Here is a 25,380-nt window from a genome sequence, read left to right as displayed (position 1 = left end):
AAGTTTTTAGTTATTTTTATAGCTTTTTTTCCAAATAGTTCAAGAAAGACCACTACAAATGAGCAATATTTTGCACTTTTGTACAATTCAATAAATCAGAAACTGATGACATAGTGCTGTATTTTACTTCTTTATCTCTTTTTTTCAACCAAAAATGCTTTGCTCTGATTAGGGGGTACTTAAATAAAAAAATGTTGACAGGGGGTACATCACTGAAAAAGGGTTGAGAACCACTGCCGTAGACTATGTTGCACAGTAGGTGGTGGTATAAATTACAGTTGTCAAGTTACAGCATATAATTATAATTGTATTGTAACTAATAATACAATTATAACTGGAATGACAGCATTTAGTTGTTTACCTTTTGAAAGTTGTAATTAACTGTAAAATTACAGCTCTGCAGCAACAGTAAATTGTTGTAAAGATATTTTGCAATAAATTTCTGTAAATGTTACAAACCCGGTTTCCATATGAGTTGGGTAATTGTCCATCCATCCATTTTCTACCGCTTATTCCCTTTAGGGTCACGGGGGGCGCTGCTGCCTATCTCAGCTACAACCTGGCGTAAGGCGGTGTATACTCTGGACAAGTCGCCACCTCATCGCAGAGCCAACACAGATAGACAGACAACATTCACACTCACATTCACACACTAGGGCCAATTTAGTGTTGCCAATCAACCTATCCCCAAGTGCATGTCTTTGGAAGTGGGAGGAAACTGGAGTACCCGGAGGGACCCACACAAAATTACGGGGAGGACATGCAAACTTCACACAGAAAGATCGGAGCCCGGGATTGGACCCTGACTACTCAGGACCGTCAAATTGTGAGGCAGACGCACTAACCCCTCTTCCACCGTGAAGCCCAAGTTGGGTAATGTGTTAAATGTAAATATAAACAGAATACAATGATTTGCAAATCCTTTTCAACCCATATCCAATTGAATGCACTCCAAAGACAAGATATTTTATGTTCAAACTCATAAACTTTTTTTTTTTTGGCAAATAATAATTAACTTAGAATTTCATGGCTGCAACACGTGCTAAAGTAGTTGGGAAAGGGCATGTTCACCACTGTGTTACATCACCTTTTCTTTTAACAACACTCAATAAATGTTTGGGAACTGAGGAAACTAATTGTTGTAGCTTTAAAAGTGGAATTCTTTCCCATTCTTGTTTTATGTAGAGCTTCAGTCGTTCAACAGTCCGGGGTTTCCGCTGTCGTATTTTGCGCCAAACATTTTCAATGGGAGACAAGTCTGGACTGCAGGCGGACCAGGAAAGTACCCGCACTCTTTTTTTTACGAAGCCACGCTGTTGTAACACGCACTGAATGTTGTCTTGCTGAAATGAGCAGGGGCGTCCATGAAAAATACGGCGCTTAGATGGCAGTATATGTTGTTCCAAAACCTGTATGTACCTTTCAGCATTAATGGTGCCTTCACAGATGTGTAAGTTACCCATGCCTTGGGCACTAATGCACCCCCATACCATCACAGATGCTGGCTTTTGAACTTTGCGTCAATACCAGTCTGGATGGTTCGCTTCCCCTTTGGTCCGGATGACACGATGTCGAATATTTCCCCAAAAAATTTGAAATGTGGACTTGTCAGACCACAGAACACTTTTCCACTTTGCATCAGTCCATCTTAGATGGTCTCGGGCACAGAAAAGCCGGCGGTGTTTCTGGATGTTGTTGATAAATGGCTTTCGCTTTGCATAGTAGAGCTTTAACTTGCACTTACAGATGTAGCGACCAACTGTATTTAGTGACAGTGGTTTCCTGAAATGTTCCTGAGCCCATGTAGTAATATCCTTTAGAGATTGATGTCGGTTTTTGATACAGTGCCAACTGAGGGATCGAAGGTCATGGTCATTCAATGTTGGTTTCCGGCCACGCCGCTTACATGGAGTGATTTCTCCAGATTCTCTGAACCTTTTGATGATATTATGGACCGTAGATGTTGAAATCCCTAAATTTCTTCCAATTGCACTTTGAGAAACGTTGTTCTTAAACTGTTTGACTATTTGCTCACGCAGTTGTGGACAAAGGGGCGTACCTCACCCCATCCTTTCTTGTGAATGACTGAGCATTTTTTGGGAAGCTGTTTTTATACCCAATCATGGCACCCACCTGTTCCCAATTAGCCTGCACACCGCTGGGATTTTCCAAATAAGTGTTTGATGAGCATTCCTCAACTTTGTCAGTATTTATCGCCACCTTTCCTAACTTCATTGTCACGTGTTGCTGGCTTCAAATTCTAAAGTTAATGATTATTTGCAAAAAAAAAAAAAGGTTATCAGTTTGAACATCAAATATGTTGTCTTTGTAGCATATTCAATTTAATATGGGTTGAAAAGGATTTGCAAATCACTGGGTTCCGTTTATATTTACATCTAACACACTTTTCCAACTCATATGGAAACGGGCTTTGTAAAAACAAAACAGTCCTAGTTACCTGAGATACTAAAATAATGACTTACAAAGTCAAATTAATGACTTACTGTAAGTAAGCGTTTCCAATAAGGGTTTGAAAAATAGAGTTAAAAGTGGGGCCAAATGCTGACATATGCTCAACTCCATCCATCCATCCATCCATTCATCCATCCATCCATCCATCCATCCATCCATTTCTACCGCTTATCCCTTTTGGTGTCTATGCTTAATTTATTACAGCATTTGGGAACCCTATAGTTGATTTGTATAATGTAAATGTGATATGTTTATCAACATGTGATAGCAGGGACCTTCCATTTGAAACTAGGCTGCTCAATTATTAATGATTAATGTAGCTCAAGCTGAAAAATATAGTACAATAGGAATAGGAGAGACTATTCATCTCTGAACACCATGGAGTTCATGGAGGCTTCATGATGCAGTTACATTATTATATCAACTATCAGGGACAGAAACTCTTCATTAAGTATAATGTCCTTTTTTGCTGCTTCAACACAGCTCAATCAACACAGAAAAAAGTCAAGTGAAATAACTTAGTTTTTAACTGTAAGTCAATATTGCTTGTCTTTCTCTCAGACAGACATTTGGGGAAAGTCCGCTGCCTTACCTGCTAAAAAAACTTTTTTGCTCGCTCCACATTACATGCATGCTGAATACGCACTGCTGATTGTCTGTTACCGCTCTGCGTGTAACCAAACAGATGGTTCTGTGAGTGGGACAATGCTGGGTGCCGGAGAGACATACTGACAGAGGCAGACGCAGAACTAAGCAGAGCATCGTGTTAAGACTTTTTTTTTTTTTCTTAAGACTATAGTTTAGGCGGTGGTTCTTTGTTGTTAAGCCTTAACAAATAAACGCTGCGGGAAACCCTGCTAATGTTGTATTTCTACTCACAGCATGTTTTTTGTAACATGCATGAAGGATTACGAGAAAATATGTGTATATTGCAACAAAAATTGATTAAAAGATATCCATATATTTAAAGGCAACTTAGAGTACATTGCAACAAAAGTTGAATATTCAAAGGTAACTTATCCCAAACTACCTAATGAATTGATTGTTGTGCTATAATATTTTCCTCTGTATAGAGTCGCTTTAAAATGGCAATGGGGGGAAAAAACTGGTACAACCAGTTCTTAGTACAAACAACTGGCTGATGTGCGGCGAATAGATCTCCTGGGTGGTCTCCTGATTCTTAGGTAAGTTTGCAGTCTATATTCCTGACTGGGGTTTTTCCATAAATAGATATCACCTCCTGAACCTAAGTAATGAGTCAGGAGTGTGAATGTGGGAGATTTATGTATTCATAACGAGAGTGTTGCAAATCATACATTTGTAGGTTAATGGTAAAAATATTTATAGCCGCCATGTGGGTGTGTGCTCCTTTGCCAGGATGGTGAGTACTTTTCGTGCTGAGTTGAATGCCAATGGAATATTGGTTATTTGTGATATTTCTGTTCTGACCATGAGGGAAGAAAGTGATTAGCAAGAGGCAGATGTCACATCCCGCTCCCTTCTCTAGGAGTGAGCACTAACAAGCATGCAGTGAATAATACTTCTTTAAAAACCACACCACAGCAATTTGCATGAAACAAAGTCTCTCCCTGAGCTTGTATGTAATGTATTTAGACACCACATCAAAATATTGTTTCACTTTTACTCTGTACTGTGGATACACACATAAAATAGGTGTCGAGCTTTAAAGCTTAAATCATGCATTTCTTTGTTGTAGTCTCCCCTGATCTGCTCCCGGAAAGCCCCCTGGTACCCTCCCTGCCTGGGCTATCAGCACAGGTCCGAGTTGCCTCTGGCAAGGCCTTGAGGCGGAGCACCGGCGGAAGAAACAGCGCTGCCAGGTCTCGGCCTTTGGAAAGAGGTAGCAGCATGGAGGTGGGCATGCGTGTGGTGCGCGGCCTGGACTGGAAATGGGGAAACCAGGATGACAGTGAGGGCCATGTGGGGACCGTGGTGGAAATCGGGCGGCAGGGCAGCACCACCACGCCAGACAAGACAGTGGTGGTTCAGTGGGACAGCGGCACAAGAACCAACTACCGCACTGGATACCAGGGTGCCTATGACTTGCTGCTGTATGACAATGCACAGATTGGTAAGCAATTCTAGCTTTTTGTTGCCTGCACTGATTGATTGAAACTTTTATTAGTAGATTACACAGTACAGTACATATTCCGTACAATTGACCACTACATGGTAACACCCGAATACATTTTTCAACTTGTTTAAGTCGAGGTCCACGTTAATCAATTTGTGGTAAATTATAATTGTAAACCACAGTACATGAATTTAACACAAATAAACACCTCTTAAAAGGGAACTGCACTTTTTTGGGGAATTTTACCTATCGTTCACAATCATTATGAAAAACCAGAAGAAAAAAGTTCAGTTTATTTTTCATTCTAACATGTAAAAGTCGTCTCGTTCTTTGTAGCTAGCAATGCAGCTAATGGGAGCACAGGAATAAATCGCTGGTGAAAGTCAGATACGTGAGGCTTACTGCAAGCAATAGCAACGTTCCAACGACGAAGGTTCAGCGGCGGGAATCTTTATTCTGTCGTCCGTAATCACTGCCAGGTGTCTTGATTGGTGATCGTCTCCAGCTGTGTGTGTGAGCGGTCCGCGCTGCGCGCAAGGGGGCGTGTCTGGTTATGGCGCGTGTGGACGCACTCAGAGTGGAGCCGCCGAGTGCTCCCGCAGATGAAGGCAGGGAAGACTGAGCGTGTGTCATAACACATAGTACATTAATTTAACCCAAATACACACCTCTTAAATGGGAACTGCACTTTTTTGGGAATTTTACCTATCGTTCACAATCATTATGAAAAACCAGAAGACTAAAGTTCAGTTTTTTTTTTCATTCTAACATGTAAAAATTGTCTCATTCTTTGTAGCTAGCAATGCTGCTAATGAAAGCAATCAATTCTACCTCTAGATCACTTTAAAAAATGCATTCAAAAACCGTCACCAATACTTAATTTACGTTTCGTAACCTGTGTAATAACCAAGCAGTAGCAACATTGTTATTGTAAGAGTGAACACTGACAAACTATTTTTCTATCTTACTAACACAACAGCGTACTACAATAGAGCCGTAAAAGCTACCAACAGAATGAGATAAGCTAGCTTCTGTGTCAGCACGAAACACATTTTGAGTTTGTACTTCACAACATTGCAATAAGACACCAATCTGTACAGACTGAAAAAAATGAACAATCATCTTACAGTATCTGTAAAGTATTAGCCCACATTTCATGTTTTGTTTGTACACAGCTAGCCGGATAGTGTATCTACTTTAGTTGTAATAACACATATGATGAATGAACAATCATCTTACAGTATCTGTAAAGTATTAGCCCACATTTCATGTTTTGTTTGTACACAGCTAGCCGGATAGTGTATCTACTTTAGTTGTAATAACACATATGATGTGCTGCGTGTATCATGATCGATATAAAGTGTGACTCACTTGATGGACAATTGTCTGTTTGGTCCAGCTGGCTGGGGATGTTTATTCGGACATTTTTGGAGAAGCACACAATTTATGTCAGAATAGCTTGTCTCCAAATTCCACATTTGCAATTTCGTGTCATGCCGACCTCACTCTCTCAGCTTCTGTCTGCTCCAATGTCTCACCTTCTTCTCTATGGTGCCTTCGATAAATAGTAGTTCATCCTCCGTTCATTCAGTTTCAAAATAGATAAGGTTGTGAATCGTCATTTGTCCAAAAGTAGTCGTCTTTGTGGTCTATTACCAAGTCGGCCGTGATTAGAACACACTTGTGTTTGAATACAAGTTGTTGCCGGAAGTCGGACGTGCGCTGCTAAGGAAACGGAAATCGATGTGCGGAAGAGGTCAGTTCCAGCAATGACGAAAATACGGTAAATATTGTACATTATCATATTGTTATGAACGTGTCTGTTACTACATTATATATAGACTTGCCGTTTGTATACAAAATGTTTGATGGAGGCCTTTGAAGTTGTCTTAGAGGGCTTTGAAGGCTACAACGTTGACTCCCATTAGCCGTATCTTTTAAGCGTTTTTTTTTTAAATCATCTTTCCAACCCTTAAAAAAAAAGACGTGTGTATTCTTGTCTTCCAATAATATTGTGAACGCTAGGTAAAATTCCAAAAAGAGTGCAGTTCCCTAAGTCGTGCAGGGTTTACCCTTAATGTAACTGAATGTGGCAAAAAATCAGAAACCGCCACACATTTTAAAAATGTTTTTTTTTTAAAACATGAAAACAAATCAAAGTGATATAAAAGTAAAGTCTGAAAGAAGTCAAAAAGTCTGACAATCTTTTTAACTTTTATGGCCAATCTTATCCTAACAACCGACCTAATTCCAACAGGTTTTACCTAGACATGTCTGATATTATCAGCCTGCCGGGAATTTTAAACAATGAATCACCGTGTGTTTGTGTGGCTAAAGGCTAAAGCTTCCCAACTCCTTCTTTCTACTGTGACTTCTCCAATATTAATTGAACAAATTGCAAAAGATTCAGCAACACAGATCTCCAAAATACTGTGTAATTATGCCGTCAAAGCAGACGATTTTTAGCTGTGTGTGTGCGTAGCGCTCATACTTCCTAAAAACGCGTGACGTCTTGCGTACACGTCATCATTACGCAACGTTTCCAAGACAAAACTCCTTGGGAAATTTAAAATTGTAATTTAGTAAACTAAAAAAGCCGTATTTGCATGTGTTGCAATGTTAATATTTCATCATTGATGTATAAACTATCAGACTGCGTGGTGGGTAGTAGTGGGTTTCAGTTGGCCTTTAAAGTAAGAATAGATATAATTAGCCTTTTATTTGCACACTATTGACTGGTGATGCACTGAAAACGCCGCTGCAATAAGAAAATGTTGAATTACAAGTGCATTTTTTAAATTAATATAAATGTGTGCTAAACTGGAACATACTAAAATAAAGGAGTTGGACAGAATGCTCCGTGCAGTCAGCCAAATTTAAAACTGTCTGCATTTTTTGTTTACAATAAATAAATAATCGATTATTGACGTTTACTAATCGATTTTACAATAACTCAAGTCCGAATTGCAATGCATCTAAAAATCGATTATTTCCCCCTCTTATAATAACAGTGTAGGAAATAGAGATAGGGAAATAATGAAAAATAAGTTAGTGAAAGAAAAGTTTAGTACAGCAGTGGAAGGTATTTTAAGATTGCATGTGGAACATGTAGTGTACACAGCAATACATACATTTTTAAAAAGACAGAGTTCCATAAAATAATTCACAGTCCATTTCAGAAATTTGCTTGCCAACCACCGTTAAAAGAAGAAGAAGGCGGGGCAGTCTTAGCGCCTCAAACTAGCTTTCACACACACACACACACACACACACACACACACACACACACACACACACACACACTCCACATTCTCTTGCTTACTAAGAGAAGGTAACTACTAGGGGTGTGGGAAAAAATCGATTCGAATACGTTGTGCGAATCAGAATCGATTCTCATTTTTAAAAAAATAGATGATTTTAATTTTTATTTAATTTTTTTATTTTATTTTAATTTTTTATCAATCCAACAAACCACTACACAGCAATACCATAACAATGCAATCCAATTCCAAAACCAAACCTGACCCAGCAACACTCAGAACTGCAATAAACAGAGCAATTGAGAGGAGACACAAACCCGACACAGAACAAACCAAAAGTAGTGAAACAAAAATGAATATTATCAACAACAGAATCAATATTAGCCCCCCTCGGCCCCCAAAAAAACAGTTTTGCTTAAAAAAAATAATTTCAAGGTATGTCCTTACCTCAGACAGTGTACAAATGGAACAGAATGGGCCCAACACTGTCAATCTATCAAACAGTGGTCACAGCGCAGGTAGAGCCGCTGGAGGTGAGGACATCAGTCTTAAAGTGTAGAAAAGGCTTGGGCAATTATTGTGACTCGGGGGCCACATTTAAAGAGAAAAAAATGTGTCTGGGGGCCGGTATATCTATTTTTATAAACACTAATACTGTACAACACATCACAATAATGTCTGATTGAATGCTAAAAACGTTATGACAGACCACCTTAAAAAACATAATGGAATTTTACGTTTTTGTATGAAGGATAAAACACTGAATATTGACAAAATATGAACATCACACCACCCCATTTCGATCGACACATTTTACAATCAAGTGAAACGCAACAAAAATGCAACAAACAGTGGAATATGAACACGAAGGGTACAAAATAAACCCACCGACAATCTGATATATCAGATACATCACTAAGCTTTAGAACTTTGCTGTTAATATCTCCTTCCGCGTCTGTGGAAACGCTCCCCACCCACACTGCTTGGTGCCTCGTCTGAGCTGCTGTGACTTACATTACCATAGTAACTAATTAAATGACTATAGTAACTAATTAGATGACCGTAGTAACTGATTAATTACCATAGTAACTGGTATATCATCCATAAGCGCAGATTCCAACCATTGAAATACTTTGTATAGTTCAAGACTTACAGTCGTTAGAAAACATCACTGCACATCAAAATGGCAGCTACACTTTCCATCTCAAAGATATAAAAACATTATTTGGGAATGTCTGGCGGACCAGATTGAAAAGCTCAACAGGCCGCATGTGGCCCCCGGGCCTTAATTTGCCCAGGTCTGGTGTTGAACAACGTTACAATAGGCCAAATAGATGTTAAAAAAGGCCCCAAAAATGTTGAAGGCATCATTCCTCTAAAATCTCACTCTTGTCAGGCATATTAAATTTGTGGTATTACATGCTACGTCCAATTTTTTTAACTAAATAAAGTGGCTAGTGCCCAAAAACTAAACTATTGACTCTCATTTAAATCAATTGGGTTTTCACCTAAAAGCCTTCCTGTATCGATAGACTTACTCCTTGAAATTTGTAATCAATAACAACAAGTAATACAACTTTTTTGTAATCATGAGAGCAAGAAACAGAAAAATATTGATGTAATCACTTTTGTATCGTTTATACGCAGATATTAAACTATGTAGCGATACTATCGACTTTTGGATAAATCCAACTTACTATTATTACATTGAAGCTTTAGCGGTTGGCTTCTTGTGTCATCCTGCTCGCTGGGTGTGTGCAGCACGCTTAGCCATTCCATTTCCGTAGTCCTTCAATAATAATGATACGTGAAACAAGTGGTAGTTTATTTTTTGCCATGGTGGTGAGAATTGATATACACTGTATTTAGAAGTGGCTTTGTCGACACATTTGTTGCAACTTGCTCTCAAATTCTAGTCAGTCTTTTGGCAAGACACTCCCTTCCTCCAAGTTATGCGACGCCTGCATTTGGGTAACAAGGAATATGTATATGGAATTGTGTCTGACTGAGCATCCCTCTTGAAGGAAGCTTTCACGTGAGTACAGGTTTTAGCCATGTAAACACTGGGACACAACTGCGGTAGTTAAAGGGGAACATTATCACAATTTCAAAAGGGTTAAAAACAATAAAAATAAGTTCCCAGTGGCTTGTTTTATTTTTCAAAGTTTTTTTCAAAATTTTACAGCTCCCGGAATATCCCTTAAAAAAGCTTTAAAGTTCTTGATTTTCGCTATTTGCGATGCGACGGTCCATTTCCCTGTGACGTCATACAGGGCTGCCAATACAAACAACATGGCGGTTACCACAGCAAGATATAGCGACATTAGCTCGGATTCAGACTCGGATTTTAGCGGCTTAAGCGATTCAACAGATTACGCATGTATTGAAACAGATGGTCGGAGTATGGAGGCTGATAGCGAAAACGGAATTGAAGAAGAAATTGAAGTTATTGAGCGAATAGCTATTGACGCTATTCGGCCATAGCATGGGTGTATCTAATGAAGTGGCCCATAGCATGGCTGCCTTATTAGCATCGCCGGTAAAATGTGCAGACCAAACGATCAGGACTTTCGCATCTTGTGACACTGGAGCAACCTAAATCCTTCGATTGGTAAGGGTTTGTTTCGCATTAAATGTGGGTATCTAGTTTCAAATGTACATACAGCTAGCGTAAATAGCATGTTAGCATCGATTAGCGTAGCATGTTAGCATCGATTAGCTGGCAGTCATGCCGTGACCAAATATGTCTGATTAGCACATAAGTCAACAACATCAACAAAACTCACCTTTGTGATTTCGTTGACTTAATCGTTGCAAATGCATCTGCAGGTTATCCATACATCTCTGTGCCATGTCTGTCTTAGCATCGCCGGTCAAATGTGCTGACACTCTGGCAAATTCAATGGGGGTCTGGCTGCAGATTTCTTGCCAGTGGTGCAACTTGAATCCCTTCCTGTTAGTGTTGTTACACCCTCCGACAACACACCGACGAGGCATGATGTCTCCAAGGTTCCAAAAAATAGTCGAAAAAATGGAAAATAACCGAGCTGCGACCCGGTGTTTGTAATGTAAAAATGAAAATGGCGTGTGTGTTACCTCGGTGACGTCACGTTCTGACGTCATCGCTAAAAGACCGATAAACAGAAAGGCGTTTCATTTGCCAAAATTCACCCATTTAGAGTTCGGAAATCGGTTAAAAAAATACATGGTCTTTTTTCTGCAACATCAAAGTATATATGGACGCTTGCATAGGTTTGGTGATAATGTTCCCCTTTAAAGAAGGCAAATATCGGCCACCGATCTAATCCTACATCTCCATTAATTATATTAACATTTTTGATCGAACTACCACATGTGCGTGGTGACTAAAAATAAAGAACTGTCCCATTTTGCCTTAATTTGGGTCGATTACCCAATGCAAGCAATCAATCAGTTCACCATAAATTGATTAACGTGGACCCCAAATTAAACAAGTTGAAAAACTTTTCTGGATGTTGCTATTTAGTTGTCAATTGTACGAAATATGTACTGTACTGTGGAATCTATTAGTAAAAGCCTCAATCAATCAATCAATCACACGAAGAAGCAAAGGACAAAACAATGAGTGGTGCAGAGAGTGACCTTAAACAAGGCACCAAGTAAAAACACCAGTAAGCAGACAAAGCAAACTAATGACAAGGTAGTGATGCCAAATCGTGCTAGCCACCAAGATAATTTGATAAAATATAAACCGAACAGAGTAGCAAACGTACTAATAGATGACACCTGACTTGTATATAGTAATACATGGAAAGTACCAGGTTGTCTCAGGAAACAAGAAGGAAAAAGCCTTTTGGCTCTCAGTGGCATCAAATACTATACCGAGCTTACAATCAAAACCAGAAACAGATGTGACTAAATGAAACAAAATAACAAACCAAAAGTATGAACTGTCTTGTTGAAAATGACTGTAATTGTTTGAACATTTAAATACTGTTCTACAGCCTACAGAGAAAAATTTAACTTAAAACATTTGTATGCACATACAATGCTTTAAACCTTTAATGTATCTGTATTTGTAATTAAATTATGGAATGGATTTAGTAAAAACAATCGGTGTACTAATATGATCCAATTAAATAAACTGTTCGAACTGTAAAGTGTTTACAAAGTACAAAGAAGAATAACCATGATAAACATTCCGAACTTACTGATCATCGTATCCATCCCAATGCATGAAATGCAACTTACTTCACTATTTAGTATTTATATATTTATTTGTAATGTTATTGTCTATGGAGTATATTGTGAATAAAGTCAGAACAGAAAGTGAACAAAATTGTTATTAAAATTGAATTATTAAATACTCTCCGCTTCTTCTGAATCCTTTTCGAACATTTTGAAAGAAAAAACGGAAATTGTGATTTATCATGTTGTAATTGTGTGAATGTTCAAAATAAACTCAAGCCATAGCCATTGGGACGGCGTGGCGCGTTTGGGAGAGTGGCTGTGCCAGCAACCTGAGGGTTCCTGGTTCAATCCCCACCTCCTACCATCCTAGTCACATCCGTTGTGTCCTTGAGCAAGACACTTCACCCTTGCTCCTGATGGGACCTGGTTAGCTCCTTGCATGGCAGCTCCTGCCATCAGTGTGTGAATGGGTGATTGTGGAAATAGTGTCAAAGCGCTTTGCGTTCCTTAAAAAAGGTAGTAAAGCGCTATACAAGTGTAACCCATTAACCCATATTTCAGAAAAATTGCAGCGAGACATCGCAAAGAGACCATTTTTTATTCAGCGCTGTTAAAATAGAATGCTAAAAGTGGTAACTAAAGTATTTATATTGTATCACATAAAATGTTTTGACATCATAAATGGATGCCTGTCACTGAAGAAAAGAATAGCAGACAGGCAAGACGGTGCCAAATGAGCTAGCTTGCTCAATAGATGGATTTTGTTACAAAAAGGACAATGAGGGAACAGTCAAAGGAAAAGTGATTTACAAGAAGGAGTTTCAGTTTCACTGACGCTTTAAGTATGAAGGCGGGTTAATCCAAGGCGTTGCCCCAGAATGCAACAACTTGAATTTTTGCAGGTGCAGTCAACAGGAGTTTTTATTGTAGAAGCAGCATGACAAAAAAAATAAGAAGGCAAGTTGGACAAGAAGCTTAGCCGGTGCCTTGTGGAATGTAAAAGAAAAAGCATGAAAAAAGTTACAAGGCTGCAAAAGGAAGCATCCAGCAAAAGTTAAAGTGAAAAGCAATGACCTAATGATCTACAACCCACTAAGCATAGCTAAAGTTAAAGTACTAATGATTGTCACACACACACCATGTGTGCCGAAATTATTCTCTGCATTTGACCCTTCACCCATGGTCACCCCCTGGGAGGTGAGGGGAGCAGTGGGCAGCAGCAATGGCTGCGCCCCGGAATGATTTTTGGTGATTTAACCCCCAATTCCAACCATTGATGCTGAGTTCCAAGCAGGGAGGTAATGGGTCCCATTTTTATAGTGTTTGGTATGACTCGGCTGGGGTTTGAACTCACGACCTACCGATCTCATGGCAGACATTCTAACTACTAGGCCACTGAGTAGCTTAAGCAGAAAACACGTCTGCACCACTTGTGCAAAGCTACTGCTGATGATCCAAAACCATAAATGGACCGGATATTTCTCTGACAAGAAGTAAGATAAGCCAACAACTAACCTTAATTATATAATGAAGGCATGTGAAATCTGCATTTATAAACATGCATTTTCTTTCTTTTTTAAACATTTGATTGTTGGGTTTTTGTCATATACAGTCCAGAAATACAATTAAATACATATCTAATGTTATATATTCTCCCTCAAACAAATAACCCACAAAAATTATATATAAAATACAATAAAAATTAAAGCTGCAAGCAGCGATGGACGGGACCGCTTTGGCTGCTGCCCCCGCGACCCAAGCCCGGATAAGCTTTAGAAGATGGATGGATGGATTATTACACAGAGAAAAAGTTGTATACACTTGTATTATACATCAGACTTGTACAGCAGACTGATCCAAACCTGATTTTAAACAATACATACACAGTAGTCAGAGATGAGCTCCTGTCCACTCTCTCCCATGTACTCCATGAGGCATCTCAGAGTCACATCTCTCTTCATCACTGCAGAGGCACTTGGGCCCTACAGTTAATAGAATAATAATAAATACATTTTGTTTGCAATTTTACTGAAAATCTGTAATACCATTATTAGAGCATGATTACAGATTCAGTTTTAAACTTTAAAACCACTTTTAACCCACCTGTATCAGTTCCATCAACAAGTTCTTGATGCGCTGACCAGTCACTCCACCTTTTGCACTGAAGAGCTCAAGGAGTTTTGGAGTGTACCTGTCCAACTGGGACATAAATGTTGATTCCAGTGGAACAGTGGTGAACCTTCGGAAATCTTCATTAATCTGTAAGACAGCTAATGTTGACCATTACTGATAGTAAGGGTTTTAGTATACATTTTCAGGCAAAAAGTGAGTCTAGTATGTAGGGGTGTAACGGTACGTGTATTTGTATTGAACCGTTTCGGTTCGGCACGCGGGCGTACCAAACGAGTTTGGAAGCAGAAGTTTTCACAAGATGCTCTGCTTTCTGCCTCTGTCTGAGCAGTGAGCACCCAGCATTGTCCCGCCCACACAATCATCTGATTGGTTACATACAAAGCCAATCAGCAGTGCGTATTCAGAGCGATGTAGTCAATGCTTCAGCGTTGAGCAGAGATATTCGTTTAGCAGGGGAGCAGCGGACTCTACCCAAATTATACTAAACAGTTCCCAGTCACAACTATTACAAACATCACTATGAGCCCGTTGACCTTCTAGAAACTTAAACTGCAGCTCAGCTAGCTCACAGTATAGGCTTGAGGTGAAGGCAAATTAGCTTTTAGCGTAAAGTTAGCTCATTTTGCAGTGTGTGTGTGTGTGTGTGTGTCTGTGTGTGCGTGTGTGCGCGTGTGTGTGCTTGTGTGTGTGTTAGGGGCAGCAAAGCCCTGTCTGTCTGTTATTTCATTGAACTCCATTGTGTTTAGGGATGACTAGTCTCTCCTATTGCAATTGTAATATTTTTCAGCAATAGTTACATTAATCATTAGTAATGTAGCAACCTAGTTTTGAATAGCAAGGTCCCTGCTATCACATGTTGATAAAAATACAACATTTACATAATAAAAGTCAACTACAGGGTTCCCAAATACTGTAATCAATTAAGCATGATGAGTTGAAATTATACAGTTTCAATGGAAACTGTTTAATGTAGCACTTTTTATATGTAGAAGAAAGGTTTTTTAATTTTATTTAATCAAAGCAACAACTTGAGGCAGTTTAATGTGGATTAACGTGGGCAGAATTATTATAGTTTTCCCAATGTTAAAAGGATAAAGCCATTGTTTACAAATTTGGTAAATAAATAACCCCAAAAATGTATATTTTGTTGTTTTCTTACTGTACCGAAAATTAACCGAACCGTGACCTCTAAACCGACGTACGTACAGAACTGAAATTTTTGTGTACCGTTACACCCCTAACTAGTATGTCATCCATCCATCCATCCATCCATCCATTCCTACCGCTTATTCCCTTAAGGGCCAAGGGGGGCGCTGGTGCTTATCTCAGCTAAAATAATTTAATTTTACATACAGATATGCTAAAGGTTTTAAGTGTTGTACAAGCTTACAAATTATTTAAATTAGATTTTATATTTATCCTCTTTTGAGAGAAGAATTGTTGTACAATCTTGGGTAGCAGGTTATAATTTGCTTTGTACATAATTTTAGCTGTTTGCAAATGCAACTAATCGTTGAATTTCAATAATTGTGATTTAATAAATAAAGGGTTTGTATGTTCTCTATATCCAACATTATTGTAGTTCGAGAGTAGCCAGCGAGAAGGTATATTTTTGATGTGACGGATTGTAAACAGAGGTCACAACACTGGAAGTAAATGGTAAATGGGTTATACTTTTATACTTGTATAGTGCTTTCCTACCTTCAAGGTACTCAAAACTATATCCACATTCACCCATTCACACACACATTCACACACTGATGGCGGCAGCTACCATGCTAGGCCCTAAACACAAACCATCAGGAGCAAGGGTGAAGTGTCTTGCCCAAGGACACAACGGACGTGACGGGTGGTTGAAGCCAGGGTTCGAACCAAGAACCTTCAGGTGGCTGGCACGGCCACTCTACCAACCGAGCCACGCCATATATCATTACTCGAGGGGGCATGGCTACATGTAGGTTTCCAATTGGGAAAGGCTTGCTCAGATCTTTGCATGAATGTTATATAAGTTGACATTACATTTTAAATGATAATAATGTTAGTAAATGATCTACTAAGGAAACTAAAAATGTTGTGGGACATTGCATGGGAATTGTGTCTAAAAGACAGGCGAAAGAGGTTGGTAGATGAGAATAAATCTAAAGGTAAAAGATATTGTAGCAACGCACTCAATTTCAGGAATTGTAGTCTTGATTTAAAAAAATTTATTTTGGGGTTTCTTGTTGATAGAAATGTTCTCCTTTTTTTCAGTTTTCTTTTATGTTTCTTAAAGAGTGGTTAGGTGTTGGAGGGACATGATGTGCCAAATGTTACCAAATAACTTGGTAATACCCAACAGAAAAATCTGAGGAGAAAATCATCCAAAACGGAGTTAAATTTAAACTTAAGTTATATATGTCTTAATCAGATTCATTACACTTTTGAATTTGGATTTATCTTGCATACTTTTTTTTTCTAAAGTCCCATCACGATGTATTTTGAAGTGATATTTGCCTGAGAGCACACCAGTCATAGTGTCCTCTCACATCTCATTGACCTAATCACTGACCGCATAAAAACCTGCCCTGCCATTAGGTAAAAGAGCATGTGCAGTCAGAAAAATTGTGGGATTCATCTGTGTATATTTATACATAATTAAAGTGATCGTTTTGGTGATTAAAAACATGAGTTTTTTCGTTATTTTTGACAGCCCTCCAAAAATGTATTTGCTGCAAAAAATTAGCAAAAAAAACATTAATCCACATGCCAATTCAACATTTTCAAAACAAAGTCATAAGTTTGCGGTCAAGTTTAAAGCCCTACTGAAATGAGATTTTCTTATTTAAAATGGGATAGCAGGTCCATTCTATGTGTCATATTTGATCATTTTGCGATATTGCCATATTTTTGCTGAAAGGATTTAGTAGAGAACATCGACGATAAAGATCGCAACTTTTGGTCGCTAATAAAAAAGCCTTGCCTGTACCGGAAGTAGCAGACGATGTGCGCGTGACGTCACGGGTTTTGGAGCTCCTCACATTGTTTACAATCATGGCCACCAGCAGCGAGAGCGATTCGGACCGAGAAAGCGACAAATTCCCCATTAATTTGAGCGAGGATGAAAGATTTGTGGATGAGGATACTGAGAGTGAAGGACTAAAAAAAAAAAGGAAAAAAAAGAGAGAGGGGGCAGTGGGAGCGATTCAGATGTTATTAGACACATTTACTAGTATCATTCTGGAAAATCCCTTATCTGCTTATTGTGTTACTAGTGTTTAAGTGAGATTATATAGTCGTACCTGAAAGTCGGAGGGGTGTGGCCACGGGTGTGGTGACCGCCAGTGTCTCTGAAGGAAGTCACGGAGGAGGCAAGAGAGTCGCAGCTGCCTCTTTGAAAGCTGTAGGAGGAACGACACAAGCTCCGCTCATGTCTACGGAAAGAGCCCACTTATCACCACAATTTTCTCACCGAAACCTGCCGGTTGACATGTGGTAGGGAACCATGTTCGCTTGACCGCTCTGTTCCATAGTAAAGCTTCACCGTCATCTTTAGGGAATGTAAACAAAGAAACACCGGCTGTGTTTGTGTTACTACAGCCTGCCGCAATACACCGCTTTCCCCCAACATCATCTTCTTTGTAGTCTCCATTATTAATTGAACAAATTGCAAAAGATTCAGCAACACAGATGTCCAAAATACTGTGTAATTATGCGATGAAAAGACACTACTTATAGCTGTAAGTGGTGCTGGGCTAATATGTCCGCTACAACCCGTGACGTCACGCCCACGCGTCATCATTCCGCGACGTTTTCAACGGGATACTTTGTGGGAAATTTCAAATTGCAATTTAGTAAACTAAACCGGCTGTATTGGCTTGTGTTGCAATGTTAAGATTTCATCATTGATGTATAAACTATCAGACTGCGTGGTCGGTAGTAGTGGGTTTCAGTAGGCCTTTAAATTGCTTTTGTTCTATATGCCTTTTTCCAGATTTTCAAAACTTCACATAAACATATCTTATAATGATTTTGCAGTGACTTACTCTGCCTTCCCACAATGCACTTTTCCATAGTCAGTTAAAGGTCATCGCTCTCTAAATACCTCCATTTTAAATGCTGTTCTGCTGCCCTTCAATGAATGAACTGTTCGAGGAAGAGGAGGAGGAACAAAGCTTGCAGGGGTTGTTTGTGTTTGCTCTTCATGTCCTCCACCTTATGATATATTATCTTTTAATATTGATGTTTTTTTTTCATTCATCATCCTACCCTGACAGGGGTGCGCCACTCCAACATCATCTGCGACAGCTGTAAGAAGCACGGCATCATGGGAATGCGATGGAAGTGCAAAGTGTGCTTTGACTACGACCTGTGCACACAGTGTTACATGAACAACAAACATGACCTGAGCCATGCGTTTGAGCGCTACGAGACGGCACACTCTCAGCCGTGAGTATTTCGCACACACACACACACACACACACACACACACACACACACACACACACACACACACACACACACACACACACACACACACGCACACACACACACATCCTTGTATTGATTGCCCTCTTGAGACCTCTGAAAAATAGAATAGAATAGAAAGTACTTTATTGATCCCTAGAGGAAATTCAGCACCACAGTTGGCTAATAATAGATAATAATAATAACAGATATTATAATATATATCATATCATATATATATAATATGTAATATATGAATAATATAAATATATTCTACATATATTCTACATTTAAGTGCAGTCAAGAAGGAACATATGCATTATACATATTTAAAGATATCATAAATGCCTACACTCTTTAGGATCACCCTTTCTAGATATATGAAGATTTATATTTACAACATTATATATATATATATATATATATATATATATACTATGTAAATATTAAAAAGGCAAGCTCATAGCTAATTTATATATATATATATATATATATATATATATATATATATATATATATATATATATATATATATATATATATATATATATATATTTTAATATTCAATTAGGCCAAAAGGGGCGCATTTAAATTTCTTACCCAGACTTCTTATTACATATGTCGGCCAGAAGGGGAGGACTCACATTTTTTACATACACTTATTATTTCATATATTGAACCGAGGGGGAGCACTTTTAAAACCGACACAGTCAATTTGAAAAATCCCTCCTTTTTAGGACCACCTTAATTTTGATGGATTTCACCACCAGGGGTGCAAATGAGACATTCTCTATTAGATGCAATGGTTTTCCGTATGGGGACCATGATTTCGATCCTAACTTGTTCACCGGTCCTCATATAAATGGCACTTTTCCTTGTTGATGTCTCAAGAAGGCTATAAATACAAGAACACACACACACACACACACACACACACACACACACACACACACACACACACACACACACACACACACACACACACACACACACACACACATCCCTACCTCGTTCGCCTTCTCCAGCAGCATTCATCACTCCTTATTTAGGGACCGAATATCCCTTTGGGACAGAGGACCGTATTTTATTTCTAAGGTTTTATTATTATTATACCGCCGAGCTGTAATTTGACCCTCTTAAAGGCCTACTGAAATGAGATTTTTTTATTTAAACGGGAATAGCAGGTCCCTTCTATGTGTCATACTTCATCATTTCGCGATATTGCCATATTTTTGCTGAAAGGATTTAGTAGAGAACATCAACGATAAAGTTTGCAACTTTTGGTCGCTGATAAAAAAGCCCTGCCTTTACCTGAAGTATGTGCGCGTGACGTCACAAGTTGCAGGGCTCCACACATATTCACATTGTTTATAATGGGAGCCACCAGCAGTAAGAGCAATTCGGACCGAGAAAGTGACAATTTCCCCATTAATTTGAGCGAGGATGAAAGATTTGTGAATTAGGATATAGGGTGTACCCTGCCTTCCGCCCGATTGTAGCTGAGATAGGCACCAGCGCCCCCCGCGACCCCGAAAGGGAATAAGCGGTAGAAAATGGACGGATGGATAGTGAAGGACTAGAAAGAAAAAAAAGCGACGGCTCGGGGCGGCAGCAGTGTGAGCGTTTCAGATGTAATTAGACACATTTACTAGGAAAATTCTGGAAGATCCCTTATTTGCTTATTGTTTTAATAGTGTTTTAGTGAGATTGTAAAGATTGTAAAGACATACCACGAGGTCGGATGGCTGTGGTGAACACGCAGTGTCTCAAAGAGAAGCCGAGGAGCCAAGCTCACAGCTGCCTTTTTTGACAGCTGCTGCAGGACGACGAATAATCCAATGATGTCTCCGGTAAGATATACATCACAATTTTCCCATCCAAAAACATGCTGGTTGACGTAGAGAAAACATGTTCGCTTGACCGCTCTGCTTCACAACAAAGAAACACCGGCTGTGTCTCGGTGCTAAAGACAGCTGCAATCCACCGCTTTCCACCAACAGCATTGTTTTTTATAGTCTCCATTATTAAATGAACAAATTGCAAAAGATTCAGCAACACAGATGTCCAGAATACTGTGTAATTATGCGATTAAAGTAGACGACTTTTAGCCGCTAGTGGTGCAGCGCTAATATTTCCTGACAGTCCGTGACGTCACGCGCACGCGTCATCATTCCGCGACGTTTTCAACAAGAAACTCACAGGAAATTTAAAATTGTAATTTAGTAAACTAAAGAGGCCGTATTGGTATTTGTTGCAATGTTAATATTTCATCATTGATATATAAAATATCAGACCGCATTGTCGGTAGTAGTGGGTTTCAGTAGGCCTTTAACATGCTTCAAAACTCACCAAATTTAACACACACATCAGGACTGGCAAATATTGCGATTGAATCAAAAAACCAAAACCCAAAACTCAAAATTGCGCTCTAGCGCCCCCTAGGAAAAAACACAGACAAAACTGCTATTAACTACCGTCACGAATGTCGTAGAGACATGAAACAAAAACCTCTATGTAGGTCTGACTTAGACCTAGATTTCATACACTGACCTCCTCCAGCAAAAATCAACAGGAAGTTGGCAAAAACCCCTTCAAAACAAAAGTTTCCTAAAAAATTTAATTTTTGCGTCTTTGAGCTGTAATTTGACCCCTTTAAAATGCTTCAAAACTCACCAAAATGGACACACACATCAGGACTGGCAAAAATTGCGATCTAATGAAAAAAACAAACCCCAAAACTCAAAATTGCGCTCTAGCGCCGCCTAGGAATAAAACACAGACAAAACTGCTCCTAGGAAAACTGCCTGTAACTTCCGGTAGGAATGTCGTAGAGACATTAAACAAAAACGTCTACGTAGGTCTCACTTAGACCTACATTTCATTCAATTACATCCTTCAGCAAAGATCAACAGGAAAATGGCAATTACCCCTTCAAAACAAAAGTTTTGTAAAAACCTATCATCCTTTTTTCAAACATTATCTCCTCTGAGCATATTTGTTGTGTCTCTTTCAAACTCGTACAGGAAAGAGATTGAACCCTTCTGATTAAAAGTTGAGAAAAGAGTTTTAATAACTGCTCCGGTTTGGATTTTACGAGCCGTTAAAGAACCACTGGGCTGATGCTGCTGCGCTGCTGCCGTCTCAAGATGGCCGCTTAAATGCAGGAAGCACCAGCGGGGGCCCCACACAATGCAGAGAAGGTAGGTACTGTGCGGGTAAAGATATGTTGACTGGGTGAAAGAAGGAGGCACCAGTTTGACAACAGGATACAGAGAAGGTAGGTAATGTGCAGCTGAAGATATGTTGTCTGGGTGATGGCAAGAAGCACCACCGTATATGGGTGACAGAAAGAAGCACCAGTGTAACCCCAGGATGCAGGGAAGGTAGGTAATGTGCAGGTAAAGATATGTTGAATGGATAGCGCTTTGAGTACCTTGAAGGTAGAAAAGCGCTATACAAGTACAACCCATTTATCATTTATTTATTTTAAAGGCAGGAAACACCAGCAAAAGTCGGTCCCGTCCATCGCTGCTTGCAGCTTTATTTACTTTCTGTTATTGTTATTCTGACAGCCAGCCCTGATTGTGTCCTAGGGGTTAAAGGTTCCATATTCCCTCCATCTATCCATCCATTTCATACAACTTGTCCCTCGAGGGGCTGCCGGGCGGAAGGGGCAGGAACCTATCCTAGCTGCACTTTCCAAATGAGCTTTTATTAACTTTGAGGATTAGGGAAGTAGGGCTAACTTGAGGGGATAAAAAAAACGATGGTTTACTTTTCACATCACAAGAATGATCATTAATATTCACGACACACTTACAATATGTCGGAGTTGCATTCTTATGACCCATTTAAATTGTGCTATTCTAGTTTAAAATCTTTGAGAGGGTAGCCAACGCCTGCGTACAAAGATAATGCTGTGATTTATGATTACAATTGATAAGACTAGACATGATCATAAAGCATGTATTATTGTCACCATAATTGCAAGAAGTTGACTTGATTACAAAAAAAAGTGATGATGTTTCAGCATGTTGCATGAGCAAACGATACATACGTAAACGCTTCGTGAGCTGAATTCCAAGTGTCCTGTGTATCCAAATTTACTGGCGTGAGTTCTCCCTTCAGAACGCAGTCTTCTGCATCAGTACACCGTAACGCTACAAACAGCTGCGGGCAGTGTCTGAATGTCAGCTGGATGGCCTGTGCTCATTTTAATGAGGTGATACGTACAGTATGACCCAGATTTTCTTACAGTTTGGTGTGGTCCTGAACCAATTGCTTTACGTCTTTTGAACAGCACGAATCACGGCGTGAATATTTATTTTCTGACACTGAAATTATGTTGTGCATGTAAAATCCCTAAATCAAGATTCTATGGTACAGAAAGTACAGGAGAATTATTGTTTTTTAAACATCACCGAATTGGCAGGATTCTTTTTTTAAAATGGATGAAGCAATGTCGCAGTCTGTTATTACTGGAACCATGAGCTTTGAAGTTGCACCTTCCCAAAGTCTCCCGGTGGGTCACATTACAGTAGTACCTCAACTATATTTTTTTAATTGGTTCTGTGATGTAGCTCAAAACACTTGCATCTCAAATCAACACCTCCCATTGCAATGAACGGAAATCAATCTATTTAGTGATTAGCCCCCCAAACAGCACAATGGTGTTATGTAACATGCCTTTTTAGAAAAATTTCCAGATAACAAATGGTGTAAAAAAACAATATATTAGAATATACCACAGTGGAACCTTGATCTACGAACTTAATTGGTTCTCCGACGTGGTTCGCCAACCAGTAGGTTCGAATAGTGAAGCAAAGTTCCCCATAAGAATCATTTTGAACATGAATAATTAGTACATTTTATATATGATAATAAAGGACATTTGTGTAAGTACATATTTTACATCTCATCTGTGCATCTCCTTAAGGGTGTTCTAGTAATTTATGCACGGATGAGATGTGTCAATACTACTCAGAGGCCTAGTGGTTAGAGTAGGTTGTGAGTTTAAAACCCGGCCGAGTCATTCCAAAGACTATAAAAATGGGACCCCTTTTCCTCCCTGCTTGGCACTCAGCATCAAGGGTTGGATTTGGGGGTTAAACCACCAAAAACGAATCCCGGGTGCAGCCACCGCTGCTGCCCAGGGTATATTGGTCTGATATCTGTGGAGGAAATTGAAGATTTTTCACTTTATTCAAAAATAATCTAATTTTCAGAAGTAATTGTATTCCTACATATATATATATATATATATATATATAGGGACAATAGTATATAGATATGAACCTTGGATATACTTTGAAGTACTCAGTGTACAACTTTCATAGCAGTATAAAGTTACTATTCTCTGAAAATAAGTCAACACAAAGCCATTATTTTCTCAATAAATGGCAACACAAGCGAGTACACTCGAGCGAACGTTACCAAAGTGTGACTTTCTAGTGTGAGCACCATTATTTAGCACTGTCTTAATCTTCTTTGGCATGGAATTCACAGGAGTTGTACAGCTTGTTTTCTGGAATCCTCTTCCATAATGACATCCTTGTGGCGCTGGTGGATGTTAGCACCTTGATACTACTCCGTCAAAACTTCACCAAAAGGCACTTATCAACATGTAGGTGTGTTTGGGCATGTTATCATCTTGTAAAACTGACCCAGTTAGGAGGAGGGTTTCATGCTCTGCTTCACAATGTCACTGTGCATGTTGGAATTCATGTGTTGCCCTCAATGGACCGCAGAACTCAGATCATAACTCTACCACCACCCTGCTTAACATATCTGCAAATCTGATCGATCAGTAAATAAAACTGTCAGGAACTTGGTTTCTCTTTTATGTTCCTTGAACAGACACCAAATTTTTTAACGGAATTGGAACTGGAGTGTTTACTTCTGCGAGGGTATCACATGGAAGTCATTTATTTTCTTGTCAGATTAATGGAAAAGAGAACCTCTGTACAATGTTTGATAATTTTTCACCAGATCAGATCTTGTTTTTACCCCTGCACTAATTCAGAGCGGTGCAGTCATGGGACCCGCAGCCGCTGGTATTTTTTCATGACTTATTTAGCCTGGTGCTTTGTATGGGTGAATCTGCTTGTTGTTTCTCTGTCACTTATGGTTACAGGGGACATGGAGAACAGTTTCAGTAAAAGGCACATTTGTTTTGTATTAGTTATTTACGCATGCTGCTAGTAGATCAATTTGTGGTTCAGAGAAAATTATATATTTAATTGATGCCCGAGTACACATTGAAAGGCCGGTAAAGTTAGCGGTGCACTTTTAGGGGAATTTTAACCGATAACCGATCATTTTCAGACATTTATAACCGATTAACGATGGCCGATATTTATGAATTCACACAAGATTTTGTGAGAGTAAATTAATTTAACATTTTAACACTTTTGCCTATAATATATACACTCTTAACAGGACATACATCTATTGTAGGCATAAGGATAATCCATCCATCCATCCATTTTCTACCGCTTATTCCCTTTCGGGGTCGCGGGGGGCGCTGGCGCCTATCTCAGCTACAATCGGGCGGAAGGCAGGGTACACCCTGGACAAGTCGCCACCTCATCGCAGGGCAAGGATAATGTCAATTGATATTTTTTTACCTAATAAACCCTAATTTGAGTACAAATACACTTTCTATTATAATTTGGACCCGTGCAATCAATTAGAATCATTGCGTAGGTCAAAAATTATTCGGAAATTTTTTGATTTTTAAACTTTTCACATATTTAATGGATAGACAACAAGCACCTTTCAACATTCTGAATATATGATTTAATTTCC

General features: G+C 39.1%; 1 protein-coding gene across 1 annotated transcript in view; it reads left to right on the top strand.

Moving 5' to 3' along the window:
- The window catches only part of mib2 (MIB E3 ubiquitin protein ligase 2), a 135,646-nt gene that overhangs the window by 40,158 nt on the left and 70,108 nt on the right, over positions 1-25,380 (top strand). Inside the window, 2 exon segments of the mRNA XM_061903694.1 lie at positions 4,190-4,564; positions 18,384-18,555. Coding sequence (XP_061759678.1) covers positions 4,190-4,564; positions 18,384-18,555 — 547 coding nt within the window.

Source organism: Nerophis ophidion, linkage group LG06 (genome assembly GCF_033978795.1).
Source record: "Nerophis ophidion isolate RoL-2023_Sa linkage group LG06, RoL_Noph_v1.0, whole genome shotgun sequence".
NCBI lineage: Eukaryota > Metazoa > Chordata > Actinopteri > Syngnathiformes > Syngnathidae > Nerophis > Nerophis ophidion.
The sequence above is the reverse complement of the archived record's forward strand: the minus strand, read 5'-3'. Positions and strand labels throughout refer to the sequence as shown.